Here is a 22,495-nt window from a genome sequence, read left to right on the forward strand (position 1 = left end):
GCGCCGGGTGATCGGGATGTTCGCTTACTATGCGAGATGGATCTCCCAATACTCCAAGAAAATACATCCCTTAGTGCATTGCAAAAACTTTCCACCAGATGCCGCTGTTGTAACAGCTTTCCACAACCTCAAAGACGATATCAGTAATTCCGTGGTATTATCGATCGATAGCTCGGTGCCCTTCGTGGTGGAAACAGATGCTTCCGATCACGCGATAGCTGCGACGCTTAATCAGTCCGGACGACCCGTCGCGTTCTTCTCGAGAACTCTCTCTGGAAGCGAGCAGAGACACTCGGCAATAGAGAAAGAAGCGTACGCTATTGTCGAAGCCCTGCGTAAATGGAGACATTATTTACTGGGAAACCACTTCATGCTCGTTACGGACCAACGATCCGTGGCATTCATGTTTGATGGGAAAAATAACGGGAAAATTAAGAATGAAAAAATTATGAGATGGCGGATAGACCTAGCTTGCTACAGTTACGACATAGTTTACCGGCCCGGGAGGGAAAACCCTGCTGCAGACACCTTCTCTCGGGTCTACTGCTCGGCGGCAATCAGTCGGGCTTTGCAAGACCTCCATGTGTCTCTGTGCCACCCGGGGGTAACCAGAATGGCACATTTCGTGCGCAGACAGAACCTTCCCTATTCTATCGAAGATATTAAACAAATGAATGCTTCATGCCCTGTTTGTGCTGAACTAAAACCCAGATTCTATGGCGCGGCTTCTGGCAGATTGATCAAGGCCACTTCTCCCTTCGAGAGACTAAATATCGACTTCAAAGGGCCCCTGCCGACCGAGACAGACAACAGATACATATTCACTGTTGTTGATGAATATTCAAGGTTCCCTTTCGCATTTCCGTGCTCGGATATGACCTCGGGCACTGTCGTGAAATGTCTGTCTGACCTCTTCGCTATGTTTGGGAAACCTTCGTACATACATTCAGACAGAGGGCCGTGTTTCATGTCGGCCGGGCTAAAACAGTTCCTATTAGAGCACGGCATAGCAACTAGTCGAACGACGGGTTACAACCCACAGGGTAATGGTCAGGTGGAACGATATAACGGAGTTATTTGGAAAGCCGTAACTCTGGCGTTGAAATCAAGAGGACTGGGGCCCAAGCGGTGGGAGGTTACCCTTCCCGACGCTCTGAATTCCATTCGCTCTTTGCTCTGCACGTCCACCAATGCGACTCCTCACGAACGAATGTTTACTCACCAGCGACGTTATGTTGACGGCCAATCGGTGCCCAACTGGCTAACCCATCCCGGAACAGTGTTCATGAAACGCCCGGTACGACAAAGCAAGTATGAACCCATGGTGGAGGGGGTCGAGCTCATCGATACTAATCCAGAGTATGCTCATGTCAGACTCCCGGATGGCAGGGAGACCACTGTGTCGGTTCGCCATTTGGCTCCCTCAGGTACTCCTCCCGCAGGTACACCACCATCTGGCACTCCTCCCTCTGACATCCCCTCCCCAGGTGTTCCCCCCCCCCCAGGAACTCCACCCGGGAACGGTGGCGACGGAGCTGCCGTGTTCCACCCGAGAGCGATCGAGGAGTCATCCCCGGCACGAGTCGAGGCTCACCAAGAGGATCGGAAGCCTCCCTCAAGTGAAACCGCCATCTACTCCCGGAGAGGTCGACGGATAAAACCCCCTCGCCGACTCGATCTATAAAGGGGATTATCGGCATCCTCGATGCTCATGCTCCTATATGCTCATTACATCATATATCGATGCTCATTACCATGCTCCTACAACTCAAAATAATCCTCACTGCTTGGCATGTATGCTTCTGTAGTTTAGATAGTTCGCACTGCTTGAAATGTATACTCCTGTAGCGCTGAAGTAATCATGGTGCGTTAGTTGGGCCTCTAGTTACATTTTAAAGACGGGGAGAATGTGGTGAATTGAAGGTCGTGAGCGCGATCACATGTCGCACGGCTCGAGCACGGAATAGATAAAGCCAAGCTCCGCGCGGATGGGGCGATTGTCCCAGGGGCATTGACATTTACGGCGGCGGTCCACTTGGTGCTCGTTGAATGGTGAGAATTGAGAGTATACCGGACTCCGTGCTTATGCTGATTTATTTTGTGGTGATCAACTGCACGTGTATACATTGCTGCATATGTACTCCTTGCTGCACCTGTGTCCCCTGATGTGCCCGTAGAAGCGGCTTCAATCAAATGGAATAAAGCCTACACTCTGAAGGTTCTTCTCTCGCTTTCATTACAGTAATATTAATTTTTTTCGATGAGATCCCATTCTAGGCGGTGTAGTAGTCGTTGTGAAGGTAATGTTGAGGTAATATTAATTTTTTTAGATGAGATCCCGTTCTAGGCGGTGTAGTAGTTGTTGTGAAGGTAATGTTGAGGTAATATTTATTTTTTTAGATGAGATCCTGTTCTTGGCGGTGTAGTAGTTGTTGTGAAGGTAATGTTGAGATAATATTTATTTTTTTAGATGAGATCCTGTTCTTGGCGGTGTAGTAGTTGTTGTGAAGGTAATGTTGAGGTAATATTAATTTTTTTAGATGAGATCCTGTTCTAGGCGGTGTAGTTGTTGTTGTGAAGGTAATGTTTAGGTAATATTAATTTTTTTAGATGAGATCCCGTTCTAGGCGGTGTAGTAGTTGTTGTGAAGGTAATGTTGAGGTAATATTTATTTTTTTAGATGAGATCCTGTTCTTGGCGGTGTAGTAGTTGTTGTGAAGGTAATGTTGAGATAATATTTATTTTTTTAGATGAGATCCTGTTCTTGGCGGTGTAGTAGTTGTTGTGAAGGTAATGTTGAGGTAATATTAATTTTTTTAGATGAGATCCTGTTCTAGGCGGTGTAGTTGTTGTTGTGAAGGTAATGTTTAGGTAATATTAATTTTTTTAGATGTGATCCTGTTCTAGGCGGTGTAGTTGTTGTTGTGAAGGTAATGTTGAGGTAATTTTTTTTTTTTTACATGAGATCCTGTTCTCGGCGGTGTAGTTGTTGTTGTGAAGGTAATGTTGAGATAATTTTAATTTTTTTAGAAGAGATCCCGTTCTCGGCGGTGTCGTTGTTGTTGTGAAGGTAATGTTGAGGTAATATTAATTTTTTTAGAAGAGATCCCGTTCTCGGCGGTGTCGTTGTTGTTGTGTAGGTAATGTTGAGGTAATATTAATTTTTTTAGAAGAGATCCCGTTCTCGGCGGTGTAGTTGTTGTTGTGAAGGTAATGTTGAGGTAATATTTATTTTTTTAGATGACATCCTGTTCTCGGCGGTGTAGTTGTTGTTGTGAAGGTAATGTTTAGGTAATATTATTTTTTTTTTATAAGAGATCCCGTTCTCGGCGGTGTAGTTGGTGTTGTGAAGGTAATGTTGATGTAATATTTATTTTTTTAGATGACATCCCGTTCTCGGCGGTGTAGTTGTTGTTGTGAAGGTAATGTTTAGGTAATATTAATTTTTTTAGAAGAGATCCCGTTCTCGGCGGTGTAGTTGTTGTTGTGAAGGTAATGTTGATGTAATATTTATTTTTTTAGATGACATCCCGTTCTCGGCGGTGTAGTTGTTGTTGTGAAGGTAATGTTGAGGTAATATTTATTTTTTTAGATGACATCCCGTTCTCGGCGGTGTAGTTGTTGTTGTGAAGGTAATGTTGAGGTCATATTTATTTTTTTAGATGACATCCCGTTCTCGGCGGTGTAGTTGTTGTTGTGAAGATAATGTTGAGGTAATATTTGTTTTCAGATTAGATCCTGTTCTCGGCGGTGTAGTTGTTGTTGTGAAGGTAATGTTGAGGTAATATTTTTTTTCAGATTAGATCCTGTTCTCGGCGGTGTAGTTGTTGTTGTGAAGGTAATCTTGAGGTAATATTTTTTTTCAGATTAGATCCTGTTCTCGGCGGTGTAGTTGTTGTTGTGAAGGTAATGTTGAGGTAATATTTTTTTTCAGATTAGATCCTGTTCTCGGCGGTGTAGTTGTTGTTGTGAAGGTAATGTTGAGGTCATAAAGATATCTCCTGCTGTGATGAATTGAAGGATGTGACGTGCGATCACATGTCGCGCGGCTTGCACATGGGACAGATAAAACCGTGATGCCGCGCGGTCGGTGGGATTGTCCCTGGGGCATTGTCATTTACTGCGGTGGTTCACTTGGTGCTCGTTGAATGGTAAGAATTGAGAGTATACAGGACTCCGTGCTAATTGCTGATTTATTTTGCGGTGATCGACTGCACGTGTACTCCTTGCTGCACATGTATTCCCTGATGTGTCTGTAGAAGCGGCTTCAATCAAGTGAAATAAAGCCTCCACTCCGAAGGTTTTTCCCTTGCTTTCATTTCACCTGCATCATCAAAAAATAATTTTTAATCGTGATTTACATTATTTGATCAGGTCAGGTCAGGTATGGGAGCATGTGCCAGAACAGCGCGTCGATCGCTGATCCCGAATTTGATCGCTGATCCCGAATCCAGGCCGAAGTAACCGGAAATTGCAGCATCGAATGTAAGAAGAATTCTACGTTCGCTTCTCGGCTTTGCCTATTCCATATTAGATAAACACAATGCCCAATCCAGTCGTTGTTTACGAGAGCGAAGGAACGGCCTGTGTGGTTGTTTGAAAGTTTTTTTTGTTTTTTTTTTCGCACGTGCGGGCACCCACTCGTAGATATAATAAATAAATATATATATACATATAATAAATATATATATATATATATATAATAAATACATATATGTATATAATATATATATATTTTATATCTATATATATATATATATATATATACACACACATCGTCGAGGTAATTGCAGTATTCCAGGCTGTGTTTAAGAACGATGAAGTTTCGAGGTGTATCAAACAGATATCTTCAGCAAGGCTGTCATTCACCGTATTTAAATCGTAATGTTTTGACATCGATCTTAAATCGTGTAAACGATTTTTGATTCGTCCTTGTTATTCTAAACAATCTGCGCACGATTCTCTGTAATCCTGTGTTGAGTCGGAATAAGAATTGTGAATGAATAACGATTCTCAGGGGAATGAATAGTGATTCATTCAGGAGCGAGCGATTGAACGGCATGGCGGGAGAGCGTCCTGTCGATACGTTGTGCGAGCGGTTCGTGCTTGACAAAGACCATTCGGCCCTCCTACCTGTTTGTACAGGTACGGTGATTTATTTAGCTTGGTGTGAACACCTTTACTCCAGTGATCATTCCGTGTGAGGGACCAGTTCGGATGTCGAGGCCTTGACGGAGATTGTTGGAGAGTAAACAGTTGTAACCCGACGGTGAATGAACATTGACGTGTCTCCCTCGGTGTGTCCCGGTCGTTTTACTTGGATGTTGATGTGAAACCTTGGGCGGTGTGTTTTGCTGTTTCCCTGGTGCAGGGCTGCGAGAGGGACGGCTGTCGTTACTGCAGGTTGTCGATGCCTTGGGGTAAGTTCGTTTTGGACATTTTACAAACTCCATGTATGTCGATGTCGCTGGTGAAGCGTTTCCACGTGCAGGGTATAAAGGGTGCACATGTTGCCCTGAGGGCATAAAGGGTGCACATGTTACCCTGAGGGCATAAAGGGTGCACATGCTACCCTGAGGGCATAAAGGGTGCACATGCTACCCTGAGGGCATAAAGGGTGCACATGTTACCCTGAGGGCATAAAGGGTGCACATGTTACCCTGAGGGCATAAAGGGTGCACATGTTGCCCTGAGGGCATAAAGGGTGCACATGTTGCCCTGAGGGCATAAAGGGTGCACATGTTGCCCTGAGGGCATAAAGGGTGCACATGTTGCCCTGAGGGCATAAAGGGTGCACATGTTGCCCTGAGGGCATAAAGGGTGCACATGTTGCCCTGAGGGCATAAAGGGTGCACATGTTGCCCTGAGGGCATAAAGGTTGCACATGTTGCCCTGAGGGCATAAAGGGTGCACATGTTGCCCTGAGGGCATAAAGGGTGCACATGTTGCCCTGAGGGCATAAAGGGTGCACATGTTACCCTGAGGGCATAAAAGGATGTACATGTTACCCTGAGGGCATAAAAGGGTGTACATGTTGCCCCTAGGGCATAAAGGGTGCACATGTTGCCCCGAGGGCATAAAGGGTGCACATGTTTCCCCGAGGGCATAAAGGGTGCACATGTTGCCCCGGGGACATAAAGGGTGCACATGTTGCCCCGGGGACATAAAGGGTGCACATGTTGCCCCGGGGACATAAAGGGTGCACATATTGCCCTGGGGGCATAAAGTGCCATTAATTGTGGGCTGATGTTATGTCGACCGGTCCTGGGAGGGTAAGGAGACGACCCACCCCTCAATGTTGGTGATGGCTGGCTTTATTTAGCATCAGGGAAGCCTCATTGCTGTTGGGTTTGTTTCTGCCAGTCTCACCCCCAATTTTTAATGGTACCGCACAGTTACTTGGGACCCCCAGGAACACTAAACGACCATTTAAAAATATATATATTTTCCTGCACTGCCAAAACCCCAAGTCTCCGAACTGTATCAATTTCCGAACTCTATATGTTCGGCTTGGACTTTCGGGATGAAAACTGTGAAAAAGTGTGCAGGGTTGACCCATTTTTTTTGACGACCTAATTTTAAGGTCATGACTCAATTGTGGACTTTTTGTTTTGTCATTGCTCAATTTTTCCAGCATGGAATCTTGAAGACCGCTTGGACTTCCGAGATGTTCTTGCATCGTAATGGCATACCTGCACTGAAGTTGTGCACCTGATATTTCATTCATGTTCGTCACCTGCCTTTTTTTTTTTCTGATTGTGACCGAATTACCAAGAAACACCTTTTTAATCACCGTCTTGTTACAGAATGGCTATTCTATCACCAAAAAGGGAAGAATGATGAGTCTTTTTTTTCATTTTGTGTAAGTTTGGATCCATCGTGAGAGAATCCGGCTCGTTGGTGTGTTACAGAACGTAATCTGTTCAGCCTGGCGGAGATACGTGCTCCACTGATATCTACTTTTGAGCAGTGTAGTCTTTCCAGGAAGGTCGCGAAGCTCTGGTGCAGCTGGTCGTGAATGGTGGGATTGTGCAAGTTTATCAACGAGACGGTGTGTCGCAGAGTAGTCGACCTTCTTCGTCCGTGGGTTGCACGAAGTAAATGGGTATAATGGTTTCCACCTTGATCGTGATACCCATGAATAATGTCCAAGGAATATTATTGCTTGAAACGTGTTAAAACTTCGTCACAATTGTAAATGTCTTAATTTGTGGCCACGTCTCTGTACTGTATGTGATTCATCTTGGTTGTACAGTTTGTTTATTTATTTAATAAGCACAACGAATGCATATCATCTGTTGTCCCTTATAGTGAGGGCAATAAGGGAAAACATCGTTGCACGCTGGACAAAAGTGCCAAAAAATTTTTGTGGTTACCTATGGACTTAATAAAAAAAAAAAAATCCCATGCTCCAAAAAATCTGACCATATCTTCATGTGATTATGGGTCAAAATCCAAGATGGTGGCCAAAAATTTTTAAAAATCGATAAATAATTATAACTAACTTCGCTATATATAACTATATATTATAAACTTCGCTAATATTATAACTTCGCTAATATTGGTCATAAAAAAATATGTGTAAACTATCTATTTGTAGGTAATGATGCCCAGGGAGTCGATTGGAACCATCAGATTTGGGATTAGATCATCAGGAACTAAGATAATGGTCACATGTAGGAAAAATATGGGTCGCTCGATACGAACATTGACATTTCGCGAGACACATTTGTTATACGAGACATACTTTGCTGGATACATATTTTAACTAGGGGGGGGAGCACTCGGGAGAGTGCAAAACCTCCGCTGCCAATACTGCTGGGTCACTCAAGTGAACCTTATATCATATTCATTAAATATGATGTCAACAGTGTTGACAGTTATAGTTCTTTTCTCCAACATTTTTTTTTTGGGGGGGGGGGGGTTGGAAATCACTTAAAACATGTAGAAATGCAAAAAAAAGAAATTGAAATTTTGTTGAAAAAAAAAAGTTGCAAAATTTTTTTTTTCTCGAACAATTTTTTTTTTGGTGAGGGGGGGGACAAAGTCCAAAATCTAATGGCATGATCTTTAGACCATACCTAACCCCCCCCCCACCAAGTTTCATCGAAATCCGTCGAGGAGTTTTTCCGTAATACTGTTCACAAACAAACAGAGAGGGATGAAAACGGTAACCTCCGATGGCGGAGGTTAATAAAAACTGAACCATTATATCATGTACTCTCGATGGAGTTGAAAGTTCTTTTCGCGATGGGCTCTAACGAAGATTAGTACAGTCTTTTCTAATCTCAGCACCAGGTGCCAATATTGAAAGGTTGGGCTCTTCTCTGTCATGGACTTCTTCCCACCGTCGAAGGCTTTCTCGTCATCAGCATCAGTATCATTCGCTGCAATGAATGATTGTTGTTGAAGATTTCCAAGAGCGAGAGCAGACACTTGATGTGCATGGCGAGTTCGGGTTATGCGCGATACTTTTAAGAATGACTGCGCCGTACCTGCCATTGCTATACCAGACTCTGTCAATGCATCTATCCAGCCAGACACATCTAACATGTCGCCAAGAACAGTCCAAAGTGCCTTTTCCACATGTAGGCCTCCAAACATGATGACCATCAAATTTTCTCCATGCGTTGTTGGAAATTTGCACTGCGTGTACTTGCACGTGGCGAAGATCGGACAGTCGCATGCCAGAATTGGTATCTGACCAGGATTCAGAAATTGAGTTGTACTCTGTGTGATGCTCATGCCGTGTTTGACCATTTCAGCTGAGTCAGCCTTCTCTACAGAGAGTGGCAATCAGGCTGTGATTGCAGGCAATTCATTTGGTTGAGGCTGACGTGATGCATGTTATACAGCCCATGACAATGATTGTTCTCGCACTAAGTCCTGTTGCAGTAGTTCAGATGCATGTTGAATCCACCGTTCCTCTTGGGCGTTGGCTTTCTCTATGTAATCAGCAAAACCTCACGTTGTGGTGTACTTCTGTTGTTGTGGGTTTCATGTAAACAACAGGTACAATAGAATACGAATCCGGAAGAACCAGACTTTGTGATGAATTTGAAGTTGTGTTGGACAAGCTAACAGGTTGACTGCGTATAATCCCAGGATGGTCTTTTGTTGGCTGCTGAATGATGCTAATCCCTGTGCTGTCGTTGAAGACGGATGATGGTCAAGATTGTCTAACGCACTTACTGTGAACAAACCTTTTCTCAACTGGCTTGGACACTCTACTCCATCGCTTCTATATTGTTCACACTGTTCGTTTTCAAGTTGCATGACACACTTATCCCTAAGCTGGCCATTTGATCAACTCGTGTCTTGCTCCGAGTTTGAGTGTGTAAGTTTAAACCAACATATAAAGGTACTGGTGGTTCACGGTCTGGAGAGTAACGCTGATGTTTTGTCTCAACATTTCCTTTCTTCTTGCAGTTGTGAACCAAGAGCTGTGTGAGTGTCAGGCATGCTTGGGAGTCATTTACTGAACCTGCTAAGTTTGGGCCATTGATGAGCATGGACATTAACAATCTTGTACTGGGCGTAATCTTCTGCTGACATCCAGGGTTGAATTCGCCACTGAATGCTCTCATTTCTTTCAGGATTTCCTCCCTACATATCTTGGCAACTCTGGCAAACAACCTAGCTTCTTCGTCATAATCATGGAACAAGAAAGCGTCTTTGAGTAGTTGCTGAATGCCTGCTGGGAATGCCAGGATTATGTTATTTTTTCCATCAGATTGCTCACCTAGTCCTAGTTGGGAGAAGTGATTGAGGAGTTTTTCTGTTAACCAGGTTTTATTGATGGTGGTATCAATGCCAAAGTCCCCAAGTCTTTTCTCAAACACGTTGTGTATGTTTGACAGTTTGAATAGGTACGTCCCCTCCTCGGCAGATTCCTCCATGTACGTTACAAGTTCAACAAATACTCTTGAATTGATCAATTTGGCTCGTTGATTCAGCTCACGCTGGTCGGCCCTTGTTGGACTATTCTGTCGCCTGTAACCACGACAGTCATTTCGGTACTTTGTCAGACATTCTATATGGTACTTGAGTTCATTTGAGACCAGATCCCCACATAGTATTTTTGTAAGTACTTTGCCGTCTTGCATTTCGGTGGCCATTAACTTTAAATTGTTCTCTGCACATTTAGTTGCATATTCATGCAGTTTTCTGGGGCCACTCTCATCACAGAATAAACAAGTGTCCTTGCTTGATCCCGTTGACTGTCGCTTTGATCGCTGGGATGCGCTGGTACCTGGAGCTTTTTCATCGTCTTGTTGTTTACGTTTTTTTTATTCAGCTCTCGTTCAAGTTTACTTTTATTAAACTTTTGGTGGCATGCCCGATGCCAAGAAGCGTTGTTTTCTGCAAAACATTCTGGGGTGCCACGTTCGCCAAAATCAACATCGACCGGCAATGCACCGATCTCTTCGAACTCTCTGACATTGTCAAGAAAGTCCTTACAGACGTCGTCAGCATTGCGGTTCTGTCTGTTCTTTGAACATGAAAGAGGTGAAGTGTATCTACTGTTCTGGCAAATGACACAAATTGTCCAGTCCATGGTGCGATGTTTCACTGAACAGTAGATTCAGGGCCGTTTACAACCTGTAACAAAGAAAATAAACATTATCCAACCACCGCATAATATACAATTACTTCCAGATGAATCTTTGATGAGGGCATTGGACAAAGTGAAATATGCATCATCAAATTATCAATTTGCCTACAAATAAACACATGATATGGGAAAGATGATGGTCAACATGTACACAACTTATTTGAGCGCAACAAAAAAGTCGTTAAAACGTGTAACGCGAACCGTCAATGTTCGTATCGAGCGACCCATATTTTTTCTACATGTGACCATTATCTTAGTTCCTGATGATCTAATCCCAAATCTGATGGTTCCAATCGACTCCCTGGGCATCATTACCTGCAAATAGATAGTTTACACATATTTTTAAAACCAATATTAGCGAAGTTATAATTATTTATCGATTATTTTTATTTTTATTTTTTATTTTCAGCTGCCATCTTGGATTTTGACCCATAATCACATGAAAATATGGTCCGATATTTTGGAGCATGGCATTTCTTTATTAAGTATGTCCATAGGTAGCCACGAAAAAGATTTGGCACTTTTGTCCAGCGTGTAACGATATTTCCCCACTATGGAGCTAATTGCCCTGACTATTAACACCGTCCTCGTGAACACCACATAGCTCTTCCGACTTTGTATAGTACTTTTGGTCAGAATCGGACAAAGTCCCAAATTATAATGTGAGCAGGGCTGATAGGATGACCTACAGGCACACGCACTCCCCTCGAAGCTATCCAGCTTCGGTTTGAATCCTGACACAGCAATAAACTGTCATTCTGGTGTTTCACAGGTATGGTGATTCATCAATGTGTGTGCGCCGTTCTTCGGATGGACATTAAACGGGTGTCCCGTCTGCCAGCATTAGTTGGTGGACAGCCTGGTGTGAGCTTAACCGTTAAGGTGGCTCGCTAAAGATCTTAGTATCTTAAGTTTGAGCCCCTGGGTTGACTCGGCCTGTCGTCCTTAAGAGATCGGCAAAATGAGTAGAAGCTCACTGAAAATGGGGGCACTTTATCAGCGCCACAGCTGCGCTCCCAGCAATGATGCAGCCACAGACTGCATCTGAAATGGTGATTTGATGATGGGCAGTAAAGAAGGTCCCACGGTGTCTTTCATGAAGCGTAGGCGAGCTATCCCCGGCACCCTCAACCAATTACAAATTCCTGCCCTGACCTACAGAGGGCACCGTATCAGCGGCGCAGCCGTGCCCTTTGCCTTTTGCTGCGTACGAACAACCGATTTACGTGTTATGACCTAGTGCAAGCCGTCCCAGAAGACGTTGAGATGAAGTGGGCCAAGCCTTTGATGGTTGAGGGGAGGTGTCTTTTAATAGTCATAATTTGGGGGGGGGGTGGGGCAGGGTGTTGCATTGCTGTCGCAGTACCTGGGTGCAGGTGATGTTTATTGTAATATGCCGCACATACAAAAGCCCTTTTATAATCACTGGACCAACTGATCTTTGGTTTCTTCTGCAGGCCTTACTTGACACATGCAGAAACCAATGTGCGACTGCGTGGAACTCTGCTGCTGTCTTCCGTCGTTGAACACTGTGTTTCAAAATTCAATGAAAAAGAAAGTGAGGCCAACGCACCACTCCGACAAAACGACGTATTCCATCATTATAACGGGGAGCACTCGTCCAGGCCGATGAGCTATGTTTTTCAGTTGGTAACGCGTGGCCGGTGCACGTAACCATTCACCTCGGCCCTTGTTCCATTTTCAACAAAATTACTTTTAAAAGCTGACCCGTGCTTACCCCCGAGAATGCATGGGATGATAGAGAGCAAAGTTAATAGTTTTCTGTTGGACAATTGTCGTGATGCTGGTCGTCGTGTCGTGTTAATCTGCAATTTTAAAAAATCTGACACAGCCCCTGTGGTTATTTGGTGGCACTTCCTCGAATTGCTTTGATTTCTTCAAACAACAAAATGAGGCAAACTATAAAAAAAAATAAAATGCTTGTGTTGCACGACTCGGTGTTTTGGTCAAAGGTCCATTTTTAGGTTGTTTCTCCGAAATACGCTCGTCGAGTGCGTCGCAGTGCCTGGCCGTGTGTACGGCCATGACCATTTAACCAAAACATCTTCTCACAAACTACACGGCCGACACGGAGCAAATTTTGTACGATGTACCAGGACAGCAAGGCCTCGTGGGGTCGTGCAACAAAACATTCTGATTTTTAATCATGCCCCAAATACTGATATTTTATTGAAAAATCTTCTCAGAAACTGCCAGATTGATCCAGGCCAAGCTCGTCATGAGGCATTAGGACCATGCCATAACCTTAAGTTGTGTTCCTCATGGCCGACCCCCCCCCCCCCACCGGAAAGGGGCCATGGACCCCCTTCCTGAATCCCTCATTTTCACGGAAACATTTCCACAACTACACGAGCAATGCGGACCAAATTCGGTCCAATGCATCAGGACAGTCAGATCTCACGGGGTTGTGCTCCTCATCCGGATCCACCCACTAAAAGGGAGTTATTGGGGGGTTTTGCCCCAAATATTGGGGGTTTTTTATTTTATTTTAATACAATGTTGAGGCTCATATGAGAGCTAACACACAGAATGTACACGTGGAGCAGGAGAGGGAAGGAAAAAAAGAGTGGGGAACAGAGATTAGATCTGTGGAAGTGAGAGGGCGAGGTACACAGGGTAAACAAGATGGACACTCCAGGGCATCGCAGACAGAGCGGGGGGGGGGGTGGGGGGGTGTGAGGCCAGAGAGGAGACGGTAGATGATAGAAACACCACTGACCTGCCTGCGGTGAAAGAGTGAGAGGCCCAAAGACTCAGTCTCACCACAGGAGATACCAATGATCCGAAATGCCTTGGTTTCCACAGCATGAAGCTGAGAAAGGTGAGAGGCAGGAGCACCAGCCCATTGGGGAGAGCAGTACTCCATCAGGCTGTGGACGAAAGGTTTGTATGTGATCAGGAGCTCAGGTGGGCCAAGGAAGGATGCACGAGGATGCCCAGTCGGCAACTGGCTTTGGAGGCCAGCTTTTAAATGTGGCTTTCCCAGGAAAAATCATGGCAGATCGTGAGACCCAGAAGATTGAGTGGAAGGACCTCTTCAGGATTGTTTGGAAAGTAGATGGGGCAGTGGGGGGGGAGGGGTGGGTGGGTGGGTGGGTTTCGGACAGTCCTTTCAGAGAGACATGGTGAGAGTGTGAGATTTTTCAGGATTGAAAGACATGTTCTAAGAATTGAAATTCATTGACAGATAAAAAAAATCTCACCTTTTTCCATCCTCTCATGCGCTTCTGTCCTCTTCCTCTTCATATGTCATTTTTTTCCCCCCCATCTCGGCTCGTGTGAGCCTCCTCCTCATTGGTACGCATCCCATGGAGGTGGGTCCACGATGCAGTCTGTGGAAAATGCCTCGTCATTGTGATTAAATTTAAATGCAGCCCCCGCCCCTCCCTTCACGTGCCCAAGGCCGTGATGAGAGCCCATGCCCCCTCCGTTGTGTACAGCCCTGCACTGTACCACGCCTGCGAGATGTGCCGCACCCCACCATGCACGGCAAAAGCACTGTGCCACGAACATGCATGTGAGAATGGACACAGTCCCATGCGGTGAAGGTAATACGATCAACCTGAAGCATTAATGACCTCAGATGGACCAAACGTGCCAAATTAAGCAATGCGCGAATGGAGGGAAAACGGAGAGGAATTCTGCCGGACCGAGGCACGACCGAACGGCTGTGAGGCCGAAGGTGAAGTAGGGATTGAAGGTAGCAGAGAGTTTGAACGGAACAATGGGGCGAAGGAGGGAACATTGAAAGGAGTATGGGGGGTGATAAATAACAGACTGATGGTGGTAAAGGAGGGATTGTTGAAATGAGGGAAGGGGGGGCGTAAAAGGAAGACATCACACCGGGGAAATACTAACTAATCAACCCATGCCCCCCCCCCCCCCGAGCAACCCCTTGACAAGGGACCAAGTACTATCTACACATACACCAATGAAATAACTGATGCTCAGGTTTCCCACATGGCCCACAATTCCCGCTCTTCCACTGGGGTAGTTTCCAAATCCGTAACAATATGTATACGCGAGGGTTATATTCCGGAGGATTGGAAAACAGGGTTAAATGTGCCGATATGGAAAGGGAAGGGCAATGTTCAAGATCTGGGGAAGTCCAGACTCCAGAGGCATTATGCTCCTCAGTCATGTAATGAAGGTGCTGCAGAGGATTCTGGAGAGGAGGATAAGGAAGAGCGTCGAGATGGAGATCGGAAAAGAGCAGCAGGGGTTTAGAAACGGTAGTGGGACGATTGATGGGATGTTTGCGCTGACACATCTGGTGGAGAAGAAGTTGGAGGTGCAAGGTGAGATGGCATTGGGACTTGTGGACCTGGAGAAGACCTCCAACTCTGTCCCGGGAGAGATGATGACAGCAATACTGAGATGGATGGGAGTGCCGGAAGCAGAAGTCAGGTTTGTGGAAGGGATGTACAAGGGAACGAAGGGAACAGTTTTCGTTGGTCCTGGAATGTCCGAGGAGTTCAGTGTGAACGATGGTTTGAGGCGGGGAAGCTCTCTCAGCCCACTCGTGTTTATCATGGTGATGGAGCTGGTAAGCAGGAAGGTGAGTTTGGGGAGGATGTTGTATGCGGACGCTCTGGCTGTTGCGGTGGAGAGTGGACGAGAGGTGCAGGAATTGCTGGGGCAGTGGAAGGAGGTATTTGGGAAACGTCGGCTGAAGATGAGTATGGAGAAGATTGAGGTGATGTGGGGTCGAGCAGCAGAAAAAAAGAATAAATTAATATCAGGTTAGAGGGGAAAGAGATCAGGCAGGAAAATAGGTTCGAGTATCTGTGAGGAACAGTGACCGAGGGTGGTAAGTCCCAGGCAGGGGTGTGAATGGAAGGAGTAATGGCAGACAGAAAGATATCAAGGAAATTGAAGAGGAAGGTTCTGATGTGGTGTGTAATGCCAGCCTACCTTTATGATCAGGAGATTGAGACACTGATGCTGAGGACAGAGGGCGGTGGAGGAGTATCGTGGTCAAGGCAGGCCAGAAGCTTGGTGCCATCGGACCTCGCCCCCTATAAAGGGAAGAGTTGGAGGAGAACAAATATTTTCCTCACAAACTACATGACCAATGTGGACCAAATTCGGTACGATCCATCAGAACAGTGAGGTCTAATGGGGTTGTGCTCCCCATCTCGATCCCCCCCCCCCCAATAAGAGGTTGAAAAGTGGGGGTTCGCCATTTATTTTAAAATCTTCCCAAAAACCGATGGCCAGATGCTGACCAAACTCTTCATGGAACATAAGGACCATTCCGTTAAGTTGTGTTCCCCATGACTGTGCCACTTCAGGAAGGGGAGCATGGACCCTTCCCCCTAATTCCTCATTTTCACCCTGCCTGTTGGGGAAATAACCATCAGTCCCCAATGGGATATTTTACCACCGCCACCGAAGGTGATGGAGGTTATGTTTTCGCCCCTTTCTGTTTGTTAATTGCCGGAATCCTTCGGATTTCGGCAATTATGTTGGTCGGTTGTTTGAGTCATTCTGTGTGTCTGTCTGTGTGTCTGTTTGTGTGTTTGTTTACCCTGTAGCAGCCACACAGTTTCAGCGATCATGACCAAACTGGGTACAGACGTCAGCCATGGTCCAACTGAGACACTTGTCGTTTTTGGTGAATCTAGGTCAAAGGTCAAGGACAAGTCTTGAGCGTCGAAAGGTACATTCCAGTAGTACGTAATTTTACTTGACCAACTGATTTTTCTCTTGTTCAGCACTTTGAGATTTCTTTGTGTTTGAAAAGTGCTGTATAAATAAAATATATCATTAATAGACGTACGTGTGCGAAGTCGGGGTGCAACTGATGTTCAAACAGTATGTATTTAATAGACATATTATCACACGGTTTCACTGTAAAAAAAATGCATCATGCCTCCAAGGCAATGGCACACAACATACAGCGATCCCAAGACAGTTATAAGACAGATCCCAATACACATGCTATTGAAATAACTGTCTGGATCGCTGTATGTTGTGTGCCATTGCCTTGGAGGCATGATGCATTTTTTTACAGAACTGCAACAATACTTTTGGAATGTTTGTGTGTGTGTGTGTTTTTCCCCATCTTGTTTTCAGTGGTGGTTATCTGCAAGTTCTACAAAGAAAAGTTGAAGGATCACTACACTCTGCTTCCTGCCATCCTGCAGGGCTTTCTATGCCTGGTCAGTTCCTCACTGTCGGATCTTGATGGAAGCGCATTCATTAAATTGTTTGGTAGTTGTTCCAGTGATGGTGAGTGAAATGTTTGGTGAAATCCATTTACCTGTGTTACGCAGAGCGTATCACCATTACTGCCCAAAGGCCTGGCCGTTGACATCCTGAAAGCACTGTTCTGTGAAGTGCAGGTGCAGGTGAGGCCTGCACAGACATTACTCATCATCATCTCTCCTTTAACGTGTACTTGTGCTCTACTGGGGAGGGGGGGTTCATGGTGACGCAACCTCCCAGTGTACTTTTGGGTACCGGTGACGCTATCTCTGTGACGTCATTTTTCTCTTCTCACTAAGTTCAGCAATTGAGAGAGGTTTTTATCCTCTCTCTGCATGAAATACCAAACAAAGGGGGTTGTCCATGTTCTGTCCTCTAAATGCTGAGCACCAAGCAAGTAAGCAGCATGTACCTCCAACAGGTACGTGCTGCTTTTTTGCTTGATGATTAAATTCTTCGGTATGACTCCACCAGGTTTCGAACCGCCATTTTTTCAGACTCGGAGCAGATGCTCCAACCATTACACCACCGAGTTGTGGTGTAATGAAGGGTCGAGTGGTGTCATAAAGAAATTGTGGGAAGCAAAAGATAAACTTATTTACCTCTACCATCTCTGCTGTACCGAGGTTATGTTTTCGCCCCATCTGTTTATTTATTTGTCTGTGAGCAGGATATCTCAAAGTTGTGGATGGATTCACATGAAATTTGGTGGGCAGGTTGGGTGGGTGACGAGAACGAGCCGATTCGATTTTGGTTCAGGTCCAGATTCAGATCTGGTCTATCAATGGAATCATACAAAATGTAAATTGTTCAGCCTGGCAGAGGTATGCGCTCGACCAAGTGCCGTTCTAGTTAATGGCTGTTTAGGTTTGGTCATTGTGGGATGCATATTGGGTAATGACTAGTGGTTGGGTAATGACTAGTGGTAACCCCTGCTCAGACATTTTTTTTGTGTTTTTTTATTTATTATTATTTTGCCCACCCATCTTCTAACCCAACCCCCCTTCCCCATCTTCCTCTATCCCCATTGTCCAACACCATTCCCCCAAAAAAAATTGTTTTCAGGAATGGCTTGATGTCTGATGAAACATGAATGTAAAATTTCTGTGATTTGATATTTCCAACTTCTACCTTGTTTCTTTGTTTCAGTCATTGATTCAGGTTGATCGGCGGAGCATCTTCAGTATCATTGCCAACTTCATGGACATGAGGCGCGATGGTAAGAGATATAATTTATGCATTTTGTTGCGTTTTCTTTCCGAGAGCTTTTGTAAGCAAAACATGATTATCTGGTTAATCTACAATTGAATTTTGATCCTAGTTTTTGTGGCCCTGGAAGCAAAGTGGAAGGACTCTTGTTAAGATAGGTTCATTTTGATAAAATAACATTAAAGACAAGAAAAAGACCCAATACAATTTAGCCAAAAATGACCCTCAAAAATCTTCATGCTGATCAGGTAAAGTGTTCAACTTATGCAGTTATGACATCATAACGAAGCCACCTATGACATCATCAAAAAAAATCACTTATTTCCCATGGAGAGTACTTCACATGTGCCATGTTTAATTTTTTTCCGTGGAGGAGTTTCGGAGATGCAGATGTCCAAATATTTTTACTTTTTCCAACATGGCTGCCACACCACCTGAATTGTGATGTCATAAGTATCACCAATCAAAATAAAGACCATTTACTGCACTATTCCCAAGAACGAGTCAGACATAGCAACACACACGCACACATATATATATATATATATATATATATATATATATATATATATATATATATATATATATATATATATATATATATATATATATATATATATATATTGTTGCGGATTTCGCGCCCGCCGGCGTGCTGACGGCCACGTAACTCGAATCGTGGCACGTCGCCCACCGGACGGACAATCCAGTCGTGACCCTCTCGGACTAACGCCGGGAACCAGTCACGGGTGGACCTTTCGGTCTCACCGCGATCGAGCCAATCAGCCCCCGCGTGGGATAGGGTTGCTCGCCAAATTCGACCTACCTAAGTACCCACGCGGAGGGTAGACCGGGCGATCGCACCTCGCCGCAGGTCGACTTCGGACACGGGCCACTTAAGCGACCCGTTCCGTACTATCAGAATAACCGAGCGGTGTTATCGTCGACCTCGACGGTTCGATTAATTATCGGGCGTATTCAGCCCACTACCAACCCTTTACGTGAAGCAAGATGAGGATTCAATGGGAGAAAAGACGAAGCGAAGCGGGAGAACAGTTCAATAATAAAGCACATTTATTCGCGGCACACGGGAAGCACACATATTCAATTCCACCAAAAGCACACAAAAAAAAGAAAACACAATTCCATTTACACAAAAAGCAAATATAAAAGCGAAGACAATGCAGAGCTAATACCGACTACCGAGCACACGGCAACACTTATACAATTCTACTTCACAGACGGCGCCGACAACACATACCCAAAACCAAGGAAAAGAAATACCCCCAAGAATGAGGCGGGCCTGAGGCCGAGACCGGGTCGCGCCTACCCGTCTGGTGATGAGACGCGGAGCGGCGATGGCGCCTCACTCCGCGGGCCTCGCGGATAGTGTCTGGCAGGGGGGTGGGAAAGGGGCCCCCTTGGTCGCACTATCTCAGCGCGGGGGGAAACAGGAGGGGGTTGCTGATGCTCGGGGTATAGAGGATCTTTATTATCCCTGGTGTGCGTCTCCACCTCGGCCAGGTCGCGCTGCCGGCCTTCCTCGGGCGTGCAGCTCCCGGCACCGTCGCGATCACCCCCTCGTCTGCCTTCGCCGCTGCCGCCTCTCCACCTCTGGACTCTCCACCCTGGACTCTTCTTTGGGTTCTCCTCGTTCGACTCTCTTCAGCTTCTCCAGCTACTGCAGGCTTCGGGCTCCAGACTTCCACTTCGCTCTGACTGACGAACACGGTCCTTTTATCCCCCCGACCCCCTCCCTTTGACCTTTCACCTCGCTCCCCATTGGCCCGAGAAAAAGTGGGCGTGAAGGCTTTTTGATCCACAAATTTGCATATATCGATCGTTCTGGAGGCGGGGCCAAATCGCCCCTCGCTCACCGATTGGACGGCAAAAAATGGGCGTGTGTCGTTTTTGATCCGTTTTTGAAGCACAAAATCCGTGATTTTGTACACGCTGTTCAACGTGCGCCCTGCACGAGTCCAACACCGGTACCCACAGCGGGGCAAGAACGGTGGCGATGCTACGGTTGCGAGGTGTGACGGGAAGGTCGTGGCGGTTGTGGTGAAGCGGCGTTGTGGTTGGTGGTTGATGTTGTGGTTGTGGTGGTAATCATGGCGGTTGGTCCAAAATAAAGATAGTAAAAGAAAAACGGCTATCCTGAAGAGTCGCAGCTCGCATAAATGACATGTATTCCCACTAGACAACGGGTTTGGACCTAACTACACATGTACTTACCGAGATATCTCACCTAAGGGACCTGAATGGTGGTTTGCGAATTTGGTAACCACAACACTACCCCCTCCCCTTTTTACAGACTCGTCCCGAGTCGTCAAATTTTCGTGTGCCATCATGTGTAGTTTTCCCCTAGTACATTTTACCTACGGATCCCTGAGTGCGACATTCATGGTATTCGTGTCCCCAAAATAAATAACCTGAGGGCTGCGTAACTATCTAAACAAACTCACTCACACGGACGACTTAAATAAAATTGCCGGCGCTAGACAGACATGCCGGGGGGCGCACTCATATTTACAGTACATCTTAACCTTAACTTACAAATTTTATACTAAACCATGGCCCAGGATCATTGAACTCTGCAAAGAAAAGCAGTTAGCAGGGAGCCAGGCTGCCCACATGCAGTCTCTGGCTCAAACAATGCAGGTGACAGGGAACGTGGCTGGCTGCTCACACGCAGTCCAAGGCCTTCCCTTTTGAACTGAACGCAGTGAACCACAACGGTGCATGGGCTGCACAAACGTAGTCTCCGTGCCAGCTCAAGTGGCACACGCAATGAGCACAACGGATGGATGCATGAATGGATGGACGCAAACACGGTGCACGGGCCGCCACTGCAGGCCCGTGTTGTCGCTGCCAACAGGGCAGTTCTTGCAGCTTGCAAACTGTTGCCTTGATCCTGGCGCACATGGAAATGAACAGGGGGGGGCAAAGCAAAAATTGAACGGGGCTGGTGAACGTGGGCAGTGGGCATGGCATGGCAAAGGTGAGCAGGCAAACACAGCCCGCAGAAGAAGGCCGCTGCAGGCAAACACAGCCCGCAGAAGAAGACCGTTGCAGGCAAACACAGCCGGCAGATGAACTGGCCGGCACAGGCCTCGAAGAAAAACAGCCAGCAGATGAACTGGCCGGCACAGGCCTCGAAGAAAAACAGCCAGCAGATGAACTGGCCGGCACAGGCCTTGCAGCACACAGCTGCCGATGAACTTGGCCGGCCTCCGCCTTGAAGCAAAACACGGCCAGCCGATGAAGTTGGCCAGCCTTTGCCGTTCAATGGAGGTTGGTGGAGGGAGTGCGGTGGTGCTGGCCACTTGGAAGGCGGGCTCGGACCTACCTACCTGTCTCCCTCCCAACCTATCGCCTTTGCCTGTCACTGTACATACCCACTCCCTTAATTTGTCAAACCCCAATTTAGCCCCAACTTATTTTTTTTTTATTTTTACTTTTATGTTTACTTCCCCTCCTATAAATCGTCCCCTAACCCCCTTTATCGTCCTTGTTCGGCTAACCTATCCTGTCACCTAGCCTACTCCCAACCCCTACGTTCCCTTCCCGGAGGGGAATAAGGGAGAGCTAACGTCCTGTGTCGAGGCCCAACGAAGCCTCAGAATGGCCTCCTCAGAGTTCGGCGATCTATAACCAAAGTGGGTCCAGCGGCCCACAACGACAGCGAGGGGATGGATGGTGCGGAGGGGTACATCTCCTAATCTACCCTAACCATTTAACAGTTAAACTACCCCGGGGCTTTCAACAAGCGCCTCTCGCTTAAACTATTGGTTCTAACAACCCAGATTCCCGTCGCCTGTGTTGGTGTCCTCACAATTTCGGGCCTCGCCCCCCAATTTTCGCTCCGTGCCCTCACACGGTCTCCTGGCTGGGACACGTGGCTCCCTTTGGCAGGCACGACCCTCTGCCGAATCTCCCGCTATGGCACCCCCGGGCACTACACTGCCTCCGAGCCTACCAGCTCCCTAACACCGGGGAGTGACCCCCATGGCACCTCCCCTGAAACGCACACGTGGCAGGCCGGCCTCCCGGGCCCCTTTCCGAGGGTCACCCGTGCCCACAACACTGCCCACGCGGCTAATGGCGCCCCGGGCCCCCGCACCAAGCAGGCGCACCCGTGCCCACTACTCTATCCCGGCCCCCCATGGGCCCATGGCCTACCGCGGCCGACTAGCCTGGTGCCCGGGGTACCCACTCAGCGATACTCACCTTTCGCAGCCACGCTCCCAAGCCCGTCAACAGGGCTCCTGCACCCCTTCAAATGGGTCTCGAGCCTACTTTCCCACCAACAGCAAAACGACCTCCATTTTCAATTTGACTAACCCAGCTAACTCACTTTACTCTGACCCCGGGGTCCCTTGGGTGGGAGTCACTCCTCCCCCCAATCACTCATCGCACCATGCATTCCCCATTCACTCCATA

The 22,495-nt window shown here is 46.5% G+C and overlaps 1 protein-coding gene across 3 annotated transcripts in view; it reads left to right on the forward strand.

The window, feature by feature from the left end:
* Positions 1-4,932: 4,932 nt before the first annotated feature.
* MMS19 (MMS19 cytosolic iron-sulfur assembly component) overlaps positions 4,933-22,495 on the forward strand; it is a 93,185-nt gene continuing 75,622 nt past the window's right edge. Inside the window, exons 1-7 of one of the 3 annotated variants that reach the window (XM_085864378.1) lie at positions 4,945-5,145; positions 5,372-5,420; positions 6,912-7,097; positions 12,073-12,173; positions 16,715-16,800; positions 16,915-16,989; positions 17,996-18,065. In XM_085864378.1, coding sequence (XP_085720504.1) covers position 12,173; positions 16,715-16,800; positions 16,915-16,989; positions 17,996-18,065 — 232 coding nt within the window. In that variant the 5' untranslated portion in view covers positions 4,945-5,145; positions 5,372-5,420; positions 6,912-7,097; positions 12,073-12,172. Of the gene's footprint in view, positions 5,146-5,371; positions 5,421-6,911; positions 7,098-12,072; positions 12,174-13,752; positions 16,299-16,714; positions 16,801-16,914; positions 16,990-17,995; positions 18,066-22,495 lie in introns of those variants that run through there. The other 2 variants (XM_085864377.1, XM_085864379.1) reach the window with 2 other exon arrangements.

This window comes from Eptatretus burgeri, chromosome 18, assembly GCF_056783735.1.
Source record: "Eptatretus burgeri isolate ZD-2024b chromosome 18, Ebu_testis_v1, whole genome shotgun sequence".
Lineage (NCBI taxonomy): Eukaryota > Metazoa > Chordata > Myxini > Myxiniformes > Myxinidae > Eptatretus > Eptatretus burgeri.